This window comes from Balaenoptera physalus (assembly GCF_965194825.1).
Source record: "Balaenoptera physalus genome assembly, chromosome: 3".
NCBI classification, from domain to species: Eukaryota; Metazoa; Chordata; class Mammalia; order Artiodactyla; family Balaenopteridae; genus Balaenoptera; species Balaenoptera physalus.
The window spans coordinates 150,549,029-150,565,707 of record NC_138890.1 but is presented as its reverse complement, the minus strand read 5'-3'; the positions used below and the strand labels follow the sequence as shown (position 1 = coordinate 150,565,707).

At 36.2% G+C, this 16,679-nt stretch overlaps 2 protein-coding genes across 5 annotated transcripts in view; one reads left to right on the top strand and one right to left on the bottom strand.

Moving 5' to 3' along the window:
* SUB1 (SUB1 regulator of transcription) overlaps window positions 1–16,679 on the top strand; it is a 354,409-nt gene that overhangs the window by 198,756 nt on the left and 138,974 nt on the right. The gene's annotated exons all lie outside the window — the stretch shown is intronic.
* The window catches only part of ZFR (zinc finger RNA binding protein), a 78,032-nt gene that overhangs the window by 49,346 nt on the left and 12,007 nt on the right, over window positions 1–16,679 (bottom strand). For 3 of the 4 annotated variants that reach the window (XM_082453699.1, XM_082453702.1, XM_082453701.1), the window contains exons 3-6: window positions 11,599–11,622; window positions 9,836–10,118; window positions 8,152–8,296; window positions 5,449–5,667 (exon numbers count right to left, since the gene is read on the bottom strand). In XM_082453699.1, coding sequence (XP_082309825.1) covers window positions 5,449–5,667; window positions 8,152–8,296; window positions 9,836–10,118; window positions 11,599–11,622 — 671 coding nt within the window. The remainder of the gene's footprint in view (window positions 1–5,448; window positions 5,668–8,151; window positions 8,297–9,835; window positions 10,119–11,598; window positions 11,623–16,679) is intronic. The other variant, XM_082453700.1, reaches the window with a different exon arrangement.

Below are 16,679 nucleotides of genomic sequence, written 5' to 3'. Positions count from 1 at the left end.
TTCAGATGAACATCTAAGACAACAAATAAAAGATTTTGAAATAAAGAACCAAATACACTGGTTCCCATCTTCCAAAAGGTGAAAAAGCACTGAATTTTCTGGTTACATGTATGGATTCTATCCATTTCCATTGTTCAAAGTCTTTGATGAATAACACATTAGACTAGTTATTGATATAATATATACATGCTGTTTATGTTATGATTTATAGATGTAAAAATCTATAAAAGCTTTACATGTGACAAAGTTGATGATTTTATTTATAACCTTATCTCAAAACTGGAAAACCTACTGCTTCCTAAACTAAGATCTCTGGAAATTTGTTGGACTCCCTAATTATCATCCCTTCCCCTAAAGTGGAAATGAGTGGGCCAAGAGTTAAGGCTCAAGAGAGAGATTCCTAGTTGCCATGATGGCACAGGAGAACTACTTAAGGAATACTGAACTTTTTGGTATCTCAAATGCAGGCTGCTATACTGAGGAGTAAAGACTTATGACAGACACATTGACTCCAACATATCTTACACACACAGGGGAGAAAATAAGAATTGGAAAGGTGAAGGTTAAGATGCATGCGAAATCAGAATCATAGGAATCTGAAACTGGACAGATTGAGAGACAGAGAGAGAGAGAGAGAGAGAGAGAGAGAGAGGAAGTAGTTGGGCAACTTTTATGAAAAGCCTTTGTAGACTTTTATGTCAGGTTATTAAATTATATAAATGCTTATGAAGATATAAAGAAAGAAAATGTGGTAATGGAAGAAAACACCTAAAAATGAAAGTAGGAAGAAGCAGGTAAACATCAATAATAAGCATATGATCAGTTTTAAAAATCATAAAACACTTGGTATAATTGGTTAAAAGAAAAATTCTATAAATCGATAAATTCTTTACTTGTCAGTCCTACCAGTGGACTCTACTACTGAAGTTTGTGATAAAAGAATATAATTAAGCTCACAGCCAAATACTTCCACATTTATAGTCAGAAACATGTACAGTTTAAATTTCGCTCTTTAAACAACACCATAAAATTGTCCAATTTTTAAAATAACAAAGCTACTTGTGGATTATTACTGGTTAGGACCATAATTTTTATATGAAATCTTTATTAATAGAAAATTTCCAAATGACTAGTTGTGTGTAAGGAACTGTAAACATGCCACTTAAAATATAACTTCATGAATTATGTATCAAGAAAATAAAAAGGAGAATAAGGGCAGCAGCATCCTACAATGCTGGATGACCAGGACTTCTAGGGGTTTTTTTGTTCCTTTGGCAGCACCTCACGGCTTGCGGGATCTTAGTTCCCCAACCAGGGACCCAGGCCTACAGCAGTGAGAGTGCCGAGTACTAACCATTGGAAACGCCAGGGAATTCCCTAGGTTTAAAATTGAGAATCCACACTATGAGAGGCAGTGTTCCAGACACAGTGAAGTCTCAGACTAGAACTATAAGTTAGGTATTGCAGGTATTACTATACTTACTTTAGAGATGAAAAAACTGAGGCTAAGAGATTGTAAGGTCCTCTGTGTTACTTAACAAAAATCACTAGGTTAAGCATAATATTTACAAAATAATCTCCTTCATTTGTACACGTGTAGTCTAAAACTAATAAAAAGGTAAGCTTAGTTATAGCTTACTACTTAGCTTTTTTTAAAAAAAATCAAAGCATAAACTGAAAGGTAGGCTGAAGGTTCTGGAATTCTGCTAAGGAACACCTTTAAATCTCCTATAACTACTAGGAAACAAACGTACATTTCTTATAAAGCACTATGGGAAAATAAATATAAGGAAGTGTCTCTAAATTAAGTAAAAGCTCAATTTGGAAATGCTAAAACAGTTTCACTTAAAAAGCACCTTTATTATAAATACTTGTCAATTAGAAAGTTGCATAATTATACCAGTTAAAATATAATTTTTAAAGGTATGGTATCAGAAACAAGAACTATCATTTCAACAGTAAATGCATCATACTACAAGTCATCATTCAGTAGGTACCAATACTCCAGAACTCATTTTTAATGAGATAAAAAGAATAGCTGACTTAAGTTGTAGCTGATATAAAACTGCAGATACAGAATTCAGAAGCCCTAATAATGATCTCTCTGGATGGCAATTTCACATTGTGTATCACATGTTCTTTAAAAAGTGTATACTCTGATGTAACAGTTCCAAATCTAGGAATTTATCCTAGGGAAACAACTGGCAAACACACAAATCTTTACATAAAAGGATTAGTTCACCTAGGGTCATTTCTAGTTTTTCCTTAATATGAAACTAAATGTCCCCAAAAAGAACCTTTAAAATGTGGTACATGCATACAATAAGACAGTATTAGTCATTAAAAACTATGTTTTTCTAAGCATAGATCTTGGTTTCTAAATACCAATGCCATACAGAAACCAAGGCTCCTTTGTGACATGGCTAATTGTGAGTCTAGGGCAGGAAAGGCTCAAAGTTTGTTGTTGTTTTGCATTTTATTTATTCCTTAATACACTGTCTTGTTCTGCGTAGGATTTAGGGTGATATGGGCAATTTCAGTTCTTATCTCTCGATGTTTTGTTGCATCTTGGCTGTTAGAAGCCTAGCTACTGAATTTTAAAAATATTTTTTTATTTCTCAGAGGTTTTTTATCTCTTACCCTATGTTAAATGCTATGCTGGATGCTAGGGATACAATGGTGAATCAGGCAGAATAACATCTTACTGTGCCAGAAAGGAAAGAAGTGCTCAAAGACAAATGATGCCAAGTTCAAAAGACTCAGAGCTGGTTTGAAAAGGATCCCACTGGCCAAATTTGGGACACTGTGTGCCTCAGAAAGAAAAATGAAAGCAATGGATACTACACTGAATAAAAAAGGAGCCCACAGTAATACTAAAAAAGAAGGGGTGAGGGGACTCTTCTTTAGGGAAGAATGTCTAAGAATCCAAATCCTTTTACATTGATTCTTAGTAAAAGGATTTTGCATTCACTATTGGAGAATCTGATTCAGTTACTGAGATTTTCATAGGATCTAACACCTTAAGAGAGGAAGGTAGTTGAGTAATAGGCCCACAGATTACTTGGTTAACTATAAAATGGAAAAAGGTATCTTTACAATGGAAAGATCTGGTAGTCACCACTTTAATCAGTGATTATACTTGGCACCATCAATAAGGAATAAATTGACATTAATTATTTTGTGCACCTGATGTGCTGAAATGTAATGCTCACATAGGTAGTTTAACTAACTAAAAAGCTGCCAGAATCTAAACATAAAGAAAGCAGGTAAATCTAGATTGTGGGATATTCTACAAGACAACTGGTCTGAACTCTTCAAAAACATCAAGGTCATGAGAGACAAGATAAAAATAGGGGTTATTCTACATTAAAGGAAACTGAAACTAACAACCAAATACAACCCATAATCCTTGACTGGACCCTAAATTTAAAACAAAGCACAAACACAAATACATTAACCACAGAGAAAGCCCAGCCATAAAAGACATTTGTGGACAACTGGAGAAAATTTATTAGATAATATCCATGTCCAATTCCTTATCTGAATTGTGGCTATATAAAAGAATGCCCCTATTCTTAGGAAATACATGTGGAAGAATTCTAGGCAAAGCACCATGTTGTCTGCAACTTATAAAACACTGCTGAACCATTTGAAAATATGTTTAAAGAGAGGCGAGATAAAGCAAATGTGACAAAATAATACTTGGTGAGTCTAGGTAAATGTTGTACAGGCATTTGTTGTACTATAATATTTTTTCACTTTTCTGCAGAATTAAAATTTTCTAAAATTGGGGAAAAAACATGAATCCAAGGAATGGTATATCTCTATACTTAGAAAGGACATTCACAATGAGGAAAGGAGTTTACACTACAGTAGATATAAAACAAATTCATTTTTATAAAGAAACCATGATGTTTATATATGCATATTCCCATGGAAGAAAGTCTAGAAAGACATGCACTAAAATGTTAATGGTAATTAGTGTCTAGGGGTAGATGTCTAGTAATTTAATTTTACCTCCTTTTTCAATCCATACTTTCAAGGTTTAAAATGATTACTTATATAATAAAGCAGTAAACAAAAATAATCATCTTCATTCTGTGTAAGGTATATTTAAGCAACTGAGAGAGACAAACACTGAGACAGAGAAAAGATAAAGGGAGAAGGAGCAAAGGTAAGAGAGAAACAAGGAATAGGAAAGGGTACCATCATATTCCTTATTTTGTTAAAGCTAATGTGGATTTTTTTTTTTAGAGTCCAAACAGATTTCATTGAAATAACTCCATTTACAGTTATAACTAGCTAATCAGAGACAGGCAGAAAAGTTGTATCTGGGCAATCCTGAATAACAACATCTCCTCAGGCCAGTTCATTTCCACATGGCTGTCTTACTTAACTTACAAATCTGTTCCCATTGCTCCCCTTCTTGAGATCTCCTGTTTGGCACCCTGTCTGCCCACAAGATAAAGACAGACACCACAGCAGACCCTACAAAACTTTCCACACTGACATTTCCAGCCTCGTCTCCTGATAGTTACCCCATGTATCCTGTATTCCAGCCACAATGAACTGTTGATCCCAAATACATCATGCCTGCCTGATTTCTATCCCTAGCACCAAGCACAGGATTTGACATAGGGTAAGAGATAAAAAAAATCTCTAAAAAATAAAAAAATAGTTTAGAAATTCAGTAGCTAGGCTACTACAAAAACATGAAGAGGTAAGAAATGCAACGGCCTATGTCACCTTAAATCCTCAATGGAACAAGACAGCATATTAAGGAATAAATAAAATGCAAAACAACAACAAACCATACAGTAGTACAAGGCTAAGTGTCTTCAAAAAAGCCATGTGTGACTTTCATCACTGCAATACTACAAAGTACCTCAGCTGGAAATTAGGAAGAGCAGTGGGCACAGCAAGAAGGTTTTAGTAATTATTCTTCTCCAGGGAAAATATATGATTATTTAAGGAAAATAAATCTACTCTGTCCTTCCAAGAGATGTGTTATATAACCATCATCTTATGGATGTTTATAAAGGCCCCCAATATTTTCAAGGTTACTTATTCCTGAGGATAAATATGAAGATATAGCTCCTTGAGAGCTGAAAAAAACAATATAAAGAATCTGTCAGTGGTATTTCCTGAAGTTAACTTTGAACTTTCAAATTCATTTGGAAAAGTCAGACAGGAAATGACCCTGTAGAATACTAGGTGTTATTTTCTCTAATTAATAAAAAACAAACAAACAAAACAAACAAACAAAAAACCTTACAACTTCGATTATGGTTCATTTGTCACATTACACACATATATTCGTATTAACGCCTATCATTAATTCAATTCTTGCTACTGGGAGTAAGATCATTCCACAGAAAATCAAGATAGTTTCTTAGTGAGTCTCTTTTTAATTTGCTTACTCATTCAAACACAGTTTATCAGCCTTACCAGAATAAGTAACTGCCGTGGTACTGTAAGTAGCACTCTGGGTATAGGACGGCACCACAGTAGCTGCAGCTGCTACTGGCTGTACGGTGGAGGATACAGGATAAATGGAGAAAGTAGTGGTAGCTGGACTTGGTGTGGCTGGTTTTATGGCTGTCACTTGTCGAGTTTGCTGGGCTTGTGTATACTGAGTTGCACCTTGGCTATAACCTGCTTTAGGGGCTAAATTGGGAAAGAGACATCAGAAAATTAGAAGGGTGAACCACTATAGTTACTGTACCAATATCCTAGAAAAAAAAAACGTAAACATCATTAACTGCAAATTTTATGTTAGCAATTTCTTCTTGATAAAATTCTTATTACCAACTTAATAAAATATAGCATCTGTATAAATTTACTATCCCTCCACATATGCTTTTTACATATTTCCAAAGTGACATTTGTCAAAATTTGCCACTAACTAAGACACCAGCACTATTTAAAACATGATAGCAATAAACAAAGTTTTTAGAAAAGGGTTATGTGTGTGTGTGTGTATTTGGGCTAGTCAATCTACTTGAGAGTTATGCTTAATACTGGGAACAGCATAGAGAGAGACTCAAAGAATAATTTAAGTCACAGTGAAGTTTTCAATGTTTAATTACATGGAACTTGTACATATACTATTCATGGCATTTTACTGATTTATCCATAGTGAACTTCAATCTAATTACAACCCACAAGGTGCTACTGACTTAATTCTTCAAATGTCAATAGCATGAGTGCAGCTGTTCTTAAATGGCTACCATTAATGTCTCTGCTAAACTTTCCACTGCCCTCGAACATATTAAAACAAATGTATACTTTAAGAATCTTATGAGACTGATTATCATTAAATTAATAATTAATCCCTTATTAATGATCAGTAAAGCATACAAATGTAATTTTCTGAGAAAGGCCCAAATATCAGGGGCCAAACTCACTTCATGCCTAGTTAAGTAAAGGTACTTGAAATAAATAGCACTTAAGAGTTTATAAAACTTTTCCTACACATAGTATGAAATTTGATCCACGCAACATATAGATGAGTACAACATTTTACCAAAAAACCCTGATGTCCAGGAGCTAAATGATTTACAGAAGTCACATGGTCAATGTCAGAGTTCAGACTACACCAAGGTCTTCTTACTCTTAGATTACTTCAGTACTCTTAAGTACAATCTATCTAACCTTGGTAACTAATCAGGAAGTTCATTATAGTTCACTGTACCCACAAATCATTAGAAAAGAGATGATAAGAAAAGTCAGGGTCATTATAATGCAAAATATTTTTAAACTACTTTTAAGGGACTCATAAAATCAATCTTAGAACTAAAAGTACCCTAGAAAGATCAGAGTCAGGACTTCCCTGGCAGCACAGTGGTTAAGAATCCACCTGCTAATGTAGGGTACATGGGTTTGAGCCCTGGTCTGGGAAGATCCCACATGCTGTGAAGCAACTAAGCCTGTGTGCCACAACTACTGAGCCTAAGCTCTAGGGCCCACGAGCCACAACTACTGAGGCTGTGCACCACAACTACTGAAGCCCACGCGCCTAGAGCCCGTGCTCCCCAACAAGAGAAGCCACCACAATGAGAAGCCCGTGCACCAAAATGAAGAGCAGCCCCTGCTCGCTGCAACTAGAGAAAGCCCGTGCACAGCAACGAAGACCCAATGCAGCCAAAAAATAATTAAATAAAATAATAATAAAAAAGTATTACTCAAAAATAAATCAAATAAAATAAGATATAATTAAAAAAAAAAAAAAGATCTGAGTCAACTACCCCATTCACAGATAAGAGAACAGAGATGAAATGAGGTAAAAAATCACTTGCCCACATTGTGGTAATGCCAGTGCTAGAAACCAATTCTACTCTTTCCTAATCCAAGGCTCTACCCACACTCTCATGGTCCTTCAAAAATAATTAAAGTAAAGGAGTTGCTACTTTTCAGAACTAAGAGAGCTTTGCTTTAAAAGTTCTCAATTAAATCTCTATGAAAAAAACCCATCTTTTAAAGACTACAAATATGTAGGCTTCTTTGCAAACAAAATACTTCCTGCTTTCAAACCGTTAATATGTACTGTAATATCAGTGGCTGGTAACGGAACCAACTGTCATTACAGATCACAGAAAGATGAGTTAAAAGTATGGGTCCACAGGAATTCCCTGGTGGTCGGAGTGGTTAAGACTCCAAACTTTCACTGCTGAGGGCCCAGATACAATCCCTGGTTGGGGAACTATTAATCCCACAAACTGTGCGGCACGGCCAAAAAAAAGAAAGGGTCCACAAAATGGAAACCATACTAGGGCCTCCACTAGTTACAAAGGCAATCAGCAGTTATGTCTGCGCATTTCGGAAAAAGAGAAGAAGATGGCCAGAAGTTATTGCCACAACTTCTTTTGTACAGCTTATTTCAACAGGAAAAGAACTATAATCTGAAGAACAGATATGAAATACACTTCCAGGAAGGAAGGACATGATTATGAATTGCCTCCAAGATCTTCTCTCTTTGGGACTCAAAGCCATTCTTGTAGAGAAAGAGAAGGACATGCTTAGAACCTGCCCCTCAAGGTAATATAACACAATGAGTTTAGATGGATTCAAAAGCATATTTTCGTTAAAAAACACCTTGAATAATATGTTTCAATAGTGTACAATGAAAGGGCATATGTTAATAAAACCCACCTGTCTGATAGTAGGTCTCAGCAACAGAAGGCTGAGGCTGGGCGGCAGCAGCTACAGCAGCTGCAGTTGCTGTTGGTTGTTGGTAGTACTGCTTACTATCGTAAGCTACAGCAGGAGCTGTGGATCTTACATATGAGTACGAGTCCTAAAGAAAGAGAATGAAAGAAAATCTTGCTATGAGTGAAGTGGCAGACGGAAAAAAACCCTCATCTTTACTATATTAAAAATGCAATAAAAGAAAACAAAAGCCTAAATATGTATGAACAGAGACAGAAGATTCAAATTCAATACAAAGGACATTCATTTTGGACATCATCAAATAAGGTCAAAACCATTTTAAGCAGTATGCTTAACTTTCACAATCAGAAAAATCATCAATATTTTAAAATAAGCATTATTTTTTTAAAAAATTAATTTTATTAAAAAATTGCTTGGCGGATCTGCCTTAAAGATGGATCCCACAGTAAAGAACACCTGGGTGTTCTAAGCTTTGTGACTGTTCCAGCTTTCTTTTCATTCTTCCTTATTTACTACTATTCATTAACATAATAATGAGTAGGAGCTTCCAGGTGCAGAAAAGGGGAACAGAGGCTCCAGGGGAAAGGAACGTTAAATATAAATCTCCAAGGCAATGAAGATCAAGGTGAGCTGGGTGAATTCTGGCACTGCATATAGTGAGGAGAGCTGGGGAGGTACACCTGAGGTATGCAGGAGGAAAGGCTGAAAGAGTTGGCAGGGCCCAGAAAATGACGGGCTTCATACATCCTATCAAAAACAATAAAATTTATTATGTTCTGTCTCTGGACATAATGAAAACAATCACACATGTTAAAGCAAACAAAAAATGGGTTAAAGGATTAGGACCAAATTTAATTAAATAAGCAGGTAATAATTTAGTGTCATATCAGACATAAAGAGAATTATATTATCATAAACAGACTTAGATCTTTATGTCCCTATAAATCTAACAAGAAGCAATTCAATTTCTATTACAAACTAAGAAAGAACACCTTGAGGGAAGAATGTACATTTAGGCAATAGAATTCCCACCCTTGATAAGTTTCAAGAAGACACTATATAATTTGTCGTATTTAGCTGAGGCTCATGGTTCTCAAATTAGGAGACACAGGGGTGTCCCAAGTGGATAAATAATGCCATAGTACCAACAAGGGGCAGAAGACCCTAAAATAAATAAATAAATAAAAATTTTAAAAAGGGGGCAGAAGACCCTATATGTCTTAATTTTTCTCAAAAACTTGTAATAAAATTAAAATACTTAAACAGTAATTAATGTATCTTTTTTTTTTTTTGGCCATGCCATGTGGCATGTGCGACCTTAGTTCCCTGACCAGGGATCGAACCCGCACCCCTTGCAGTGGAAGCGTGGAGTCTTAACCACTGGACTGCCAGGGAATTCCCAATTACTGTATTTTTTTAATTAAAGCAAACATATATATAGAGTGGAGTGCAATGCACTGGGGGATTATTAATATAAAACTCACTGCAAGGAAACTTAATGCTTGGAGTATGCCCCCAAATTATCTAGGAATACACATTCACTCTTCTGTATCATTAGAGGTATATTTTGGAAGACCCAACTTTGAGAAGCATTGGCTTGGACATTACATTAAACATTGAAGCCACTGAACCTATATGTTAAGGCTAATGAAAGTAGTTTTCTTACCTGGTAGTTTTGTGTAGTAGCTGGGGGTGGTGGTGGAGGTGCTTCTTGTTGCCTCTGTGTATAACCATAGTCGGTCGCTGTGTGTGCAGTGGGGTACCCTCCATATGCAGCAGCTGTTGCAGCAGCTGCAACAGCTACTGGAGCAGGCCTGGCAACTGCAACTGTGGCGGCTGCTGGTGCATAGGCAGCAGTAACTGTGTGAGCAGCTACTGGAGCCTGATGGACAGTGTAGCTAGCAACCGTAGTTGGATGAGAGTAGGCTACACCCGAAGCTGGCTGCTGGCTATATTGTGGAGTAGAAGAATAAACATAATACAATTTAATTTTTAAAATCTAGGAGTTTAATCAACTTAAATCAAAAGCACATTTCCCAATAATTTAATCATAGACTACAAGAGAACAGGTATTTGAGCTTAATAAACCACCTAACCAACACCCTATTTGTTACTGTTGCATAATTTTCATTCCCTAATTTGAACAAATTAGATAGTCACACATATGTTTCAGATCAAAGATCATATCACAAAGCAGGGAGGATAAACTGGGATAAGAAGCAGTATTAGGAAGAAAGAAAAAACTGATCAACCTAGGAACTTAAAAAAGTATTTCTTACATGTATAGTTCTTTATTATGTTCTACAGTTAAAAAAAAAATCTCTACAAGGAAATCATATCAAGAAAAATATTGTATTCTAACTCCAATTATGGAAAACATTTCAGGTAGAAACTATTACCGAGATGACTTAAGAAATACTTCTGATGCTGTAAGGCAGTGGTTCTCAGCTAGGGGAGATTTTGCCCTCCAGGAGATATCTGGCCATGTCTGGAGATATTTTTGATGGTTAAACTGCGGAGGAGGAGGTGGTGATGTGTGCTACTGGTATTTAGTGGGTAGAGGCCAGTGATGCTGTTACATAAAGGACAGCTATCCACAACAAAGAATTATCCAAAGAATGTCAACAGTGCTGAGGTTGAGAAATCCTGCTCTAAGGTACAGAACTTACAATGGAATATCTATTATTTTAGATAAATTTTCCAGGTTATAGGCAGCAATTCATTATACACATTTCTTTTTCTCTTAAAAAGTAGCACATGTTGCAAAAGGAGACCTAAGTCAGATGCTTTGCAATCATAACCATTTAAACCTCAGAGAGACAAAAACATTTTCTAAAACTGTAAATCAAATGAATCTTCAGCTAAATTTCTTAAAATAACATTTACTTTAATTTTTAAATTGAGAGCCTATATCACATAAAACCAGGCCCACAAATGTTAGCATATGAAAACGTTTTTGTTGTTTTAGGTTCTCTTGAGTAAGTAATACATTCACAATCACACTTGCTAAAGCTATATTACCAAGGCAGAAAAATGCCTTCTTAAAAAAAGGAGAGCCCCAACAGTTATTTAGCTCGTAAGTTTTAATATGAGCCAACAGTTAAGAATAGCTAAGAAAAAAATACCTGACATAAGCTGAAGCTGCACTAATAAACTAGAGTGTTTGATTCATGGGTTATAGTACAGGGTATTCTTCACTGGTATGCACAATACCAAAAAAAAATATGGCACAGAATTAAAATCTGGGGCCATCATATTTTAACTGTATTATGGAAAACACTGATAATTAGGATGTGTTCAAAGAGAATCAATATGAAGTTTATAAGTATGGGTATTATTTCACATAAAAGTAGAGGACCTAGGGACATTCAGTCTAGAAAAGGTGACCTTGGAAGATATGATAGCTGCCTTCTAATAGAAGAGACTTACTCCATGCTGCTCCAGAGAACAGAACTAGAACCAATGGATGGAAGGGTGGCAGATTTCAGCCCAATATGAAAAAGAAAAAAAAACAAAAACTTAGAACAGAGTCCAAAGAAACTCTTATAATTTCTATTTGGATGAGGTTTTCCACGTTTTGTTATTAAAATTAGCTAACATTTCCTACATATATGCCAATTATAAGACAGGAAAAGGGAAGTTTAAACTAACTGTAATAGTGGGAAATTGGTTGGGCATTGACATTTTCTATGGATAATTCCACATCCTTAAGAAAAATTCCAATAACATATACTTCTTCAAAATTCCTAGAACTGAGAAAAAGAATTATGTTTAAAATATAAATACACCAGTTCTGTGAAACCTGTATTTAACGTTTACTGATAAGATTTCCCACGTAGAGGCTACATGGTTATGTAAAATTCAGACAGTCTTGAATTCCTATACTGTTTCCATTCATCCCACTGCTCTTTATCAAGTATCTGTTCACATTTCATGGTCCCCAAAACATGTCCTATAGGACAAAAAACAAAAGTTGGAGTAGAATAGGAATGTCAAGTACACTAGGCAGGCAATTTGATTTATACTACCACTGATCCTTAAAAGTCCATGCAACTCAGGAAGGGATGACCTCATGCTCTGGTTTATGCCTATTGCCCCAGCATAATCATTAATAGTATTCTCACTCTCCTATGTGTCTCAGTTTGAACAATAAATTTTATAGTCACCCTTCCCAGGAATCATATAAAAAGATGCCAGTGCATTTAGCAACTACCATAGACATCCCTAGGGCTGTCTAACCTAACTTGCTCTGTAGAGCCAGGTCCCTAACCACCATCCGGGCTGGAACCCCATGCTCCACCAAAGCATCATGAAGAATGATGATCCAGTCCCAGTTCCCAGGGGGTCAAGGGCTAGGGCAGCTGACTATTGTTCAGAATAAAGATTCTCTGATTTGTTATCTTAGACCCATCTGGGAAATTCTCTTCCAACTTCAAATACCTCTGGGAAAACTGCCTTTCACATGACATAGATGACCAGACTGGACTATAGCCATTCAATTAAATATCAAGTAGCTAAGTCTAAATAAGTAAATTAATTTTTAAAAATTCACATCAAGTTCAAATTAGTTTACATAAAAATTAGTCTTAAGTTGAAACAGTTCAAATCAAGATTTTTGCCTAGTCTGGGGCCTGAGAATAAAAGGTGTTAAATTATATCCCTGCATAAAATGTAAGACTTAACTGTCTTTAAATTTCTTAAATAGGGAATTCCCTGGCGGTCCAGTGGTTAGGACTCCATGCTCTCACTGCCGAGGGCCTCAGTTCAACCCCTGGCTGGGGAACTAAAATCCCACAAGCCGTGTGGCCAAAAAAAAAAAAAAAAAAAAAAATTTTTTTTTTCTGAAATAGAACAGGACATAAAATCCCAAATCTTGTGCCATAGAAAATAATTTGTGAAATATGAGAAGATTTTCATTTACTAAGCATCCAGGAGAGCAGAAGCTTTTACTTAGATGGTAATATCCTTTGTGAATAAATTAAATCTAATCAGCTTCAGTCAGTTTTAAACTGGGACAAATTAAATAATAAATTATGAAACAAACATATAAAAACAACATGGGTAAGAAAGTTTAAGAAACAATCAGACAGGGACTTCCCTGGTGGCGCAGTGGTTAAGAATCTGCCTGCCAATGCAGGGGACACGGGTTCGAGCCCTGGTCTGGGAAGATCCCACATGCCGCGGAGCAACTAAGCCTGTGTGCCACAACTACTGAGCCTGCGCTCTAGAGCCCGCAAGCCACAAATACTGAGCCCACGTGCTGCAACTATTGAAGCCCGCGTGCCTAGAGCCTGTGCTCTGCAACAAGAGAAGCCACCGCAATGAGAAGCCTGTGTACTGCAATGAAGAGCAGCCCCCGCTCGCCACAACTAGAGAAAGCCCGTGCGCAGCAACGAAGACCCAATGTTGCCAAAAATAAATAAACAAACAAACAAAAAGATACCAAAAAAAAAAAAGAAAAAGAAACAATCAGACATAAAATGGAAGGGTATTTCTCTTGGCGGGGGGTGGGGGGGGCGGAGAGTACTTAGGAAATTACTAATATTGAAGAGTAAAAACATCCTTCATATTTCTGAACTTAAGCTGGAGGTTAATGGTCTGCTCACTACTTGCTTACCAAAAAGTGAAGCCAGCCAGAAGCCTTACCGAAATAAACAGCCAGCTAAAATCACCAGATGTTTAAAGAAAGCCTACTATAAACTGCAAAAGAAATAAGAATGAACCCATGGGAAATGGATATCTCAAAGCAACAGATAAGAACTTTAAAAATCTCTAATTTGTATCCATAAAACAAGAATTTTACACTAGTTAGAAGATAAAGTTGAAGGACATGGACAAGATAAAAATAAAAGAGAAAGGGTAAATATAGCACGTCTAATACTCCAACAAGAAGGAATTCTAGAGAAAAGAAAAAAAGCAGATGGAAGAAATTAAGAAATTTCCCACTCTTGAAGGGAGGCCCGTATTTTCAAATTCAAAGATCTACGGAGTGCAAAACAGAATGAAAGAACAACACTGAGAGACATATATTGATAGCATTTCATAACACCTCAAGACAAAAAAAAAGATCCTTTAAATCTACAGAGAGAAGAAAAACAGATCACCTACGTACAAGTAAATGAAAATCAGACTTATTGATAACACCAGTGGCTGGAGGACAACAGGGTAATGTCTTCAAAATTCAAGGGAAAATGATTATCAATGTAGAATTCTGCACCCAGTTAAACTATTAACACAGAAGAATGATTTTGACATTCAAGGTCTGAAGGAGTTTACCTCCCACATGCCTTTTCTTAGGAAGCTACATGAAAACATACTTCAGCAAACTATAAAACAAGAAAGATATCATGGGATCACACAAACAGTGGATTCAAACTCAGGAGACAGATAAAAGTCCAGGTCGGCAGCTATGCAGCAGGCCCAGAAAGGCAGTAAGTTTATGAGACTGAAATCAAAGGAAGGACAGAAGCCTCCAGGAGAAGGATGTCTAGGAAAACAGACGACTGGACAACAGACAGTAGACCAAGAGCCTGGGAAAATTTCATGATATAATCAAGGCACCAAGAAGATTTGGGTGAAAAAAAGGGTAATGAAAGACTTCAGGAAATATAAAACTGCTCAAGAAAAGTCATGATCTCAGTTGACCAATTAATAGGGTGTAAAAAAAGAAAAATCTGTTTGAACTTGACCCTGCAAAGATTCTCTATTAAGTGATACAGGGTTGTAAAAATGGAATACATGAGGAATTCTAATCATAGAACAGTACTTGGCTCCAGAGTAAATACTATTCACAGTCATAATAATGAAACAGTTTTCTGCTTTAAGGTTTTAGAATCAACCTAAATCACAGAAGATAAACTATGATTACAGAACACAATGTAAGTGTCATCACAAGGAAAACGAGAGCTGAGCTGGGGGATGGGGTGGAGAAAGAGGGAAAGTAAAGCACAAGGGTTTCAAGATTCTTAGAGAGTACCAAGATACTGTCTACCTTTGATGGAACTAGAATTGGTGTGTATTGTTTGAAGTAACAGAAATAGCCATATCACTGAATCTGGGAGGAGAAATGAGAAGCATGAGAGAGCATGTATGAAATCCTAACCATGATTGTAAGAAATCAAGCTATAATGCATAAAGTTGATAAATTAAGACATAAAAAAGCAGCATACTATTTAGTGATATGGAGGTTAGAAATAAAACCAAAATGTGTTAAAGGTGGGGAATTGGGAGGCAGGGAGAAGGAAAATAAGGGACTGTTGTTTTCATTAAGCCCTTCTATACTATTTTCAATTAATTAATGCATTACTCTGAGTAATGAAAGATAAGCAGAAAGATAACAGAATAGAATTCTCAAACTGGCAACTTCAATGACCAACAAACCAACCCCAAATTTAAATACTCCTTTCTAGTTATCCCAACACAACTCCAATATCTACATTTCTGGCCTCAACCCTAATCTATATCTAACTTTAGGCCCATCTTTAAGTGCTTCTGAATTCCATTAATATGACCTGGCTTTATACTACACTACTAAATTTATAGTCACTACTGAAATTAAAATAACTTACGTGTACAAATGGCTTGTCCGCATACGCGGCATCCTACACCTCTGTTAGTTTCTATACAACAGTGGTTCTCAAAATGTGATCCAAGGACCGCTGAGGGTCCCTAAGGCCGTTTCAGAGGGCTCAGGAGGTTGGTTCTCCCTTTTCAATTACAGATTGCCTTCATATATTTTAACCCGAACAATTTATTGCAACAGACTAAATGCAGAAGCAGGTATGAGAATCCACCTTGAGATATTAAAAAGATTTGTAAAAATGTTAAACAATGCTTCTCATCTTACTACTTTTTCAGTGGTTGGAATATAGTTATTTTTCATAAAGATATTTTTGGTTAGCATGTAGTGGGTTTTTTTTTACTATTTTAAAACAATTTAAATATTTTAAAAATTTCTAAAATAGTAAATATTTGTATAATCCACATAAGCAAAAGCTTTTGGGGGTTTTTAATAATCAGAAGTTAGAAGGGTCCCCAAACCAAAAAGTTTGAGAACCACCATTTTATGATACAGAACATTAACTTAGAGTCTGTAATGGTATTCACCATTCATTTTCCTGCTCTTTACTTACTGCCCCTTTAAGCAAAATGTTTCCTTCTATCTTATGACATGGAAACAGTACTTGCTCTCAGGTAAAATGAGCACTGCAAAAGTGGCCAGAGCCCCAAGTCTGCTGCCTACAGCTGTGTAATAGTCTTATCTAGGGCTCCAAATCTCCTCCCAGTTTACCCGGTGTGCTGCTGTACAAATATTATTTTCTAAGTTAGCAGAGACATCAAAGGCATAGGGAAGTAATGGTTTAGAATTTTGGAACTCCCACACAAAACTAACAGAAGGTGAATTAGGAAAAAGCCCACTTCCTCCTTTAAGGGAGAACTGTAAGGAAACTTTCCTGTCTCAGCCTTGGCTCCAAGTAAAGGAGAGAAGCCTCTCCTGATAATTCTTAACA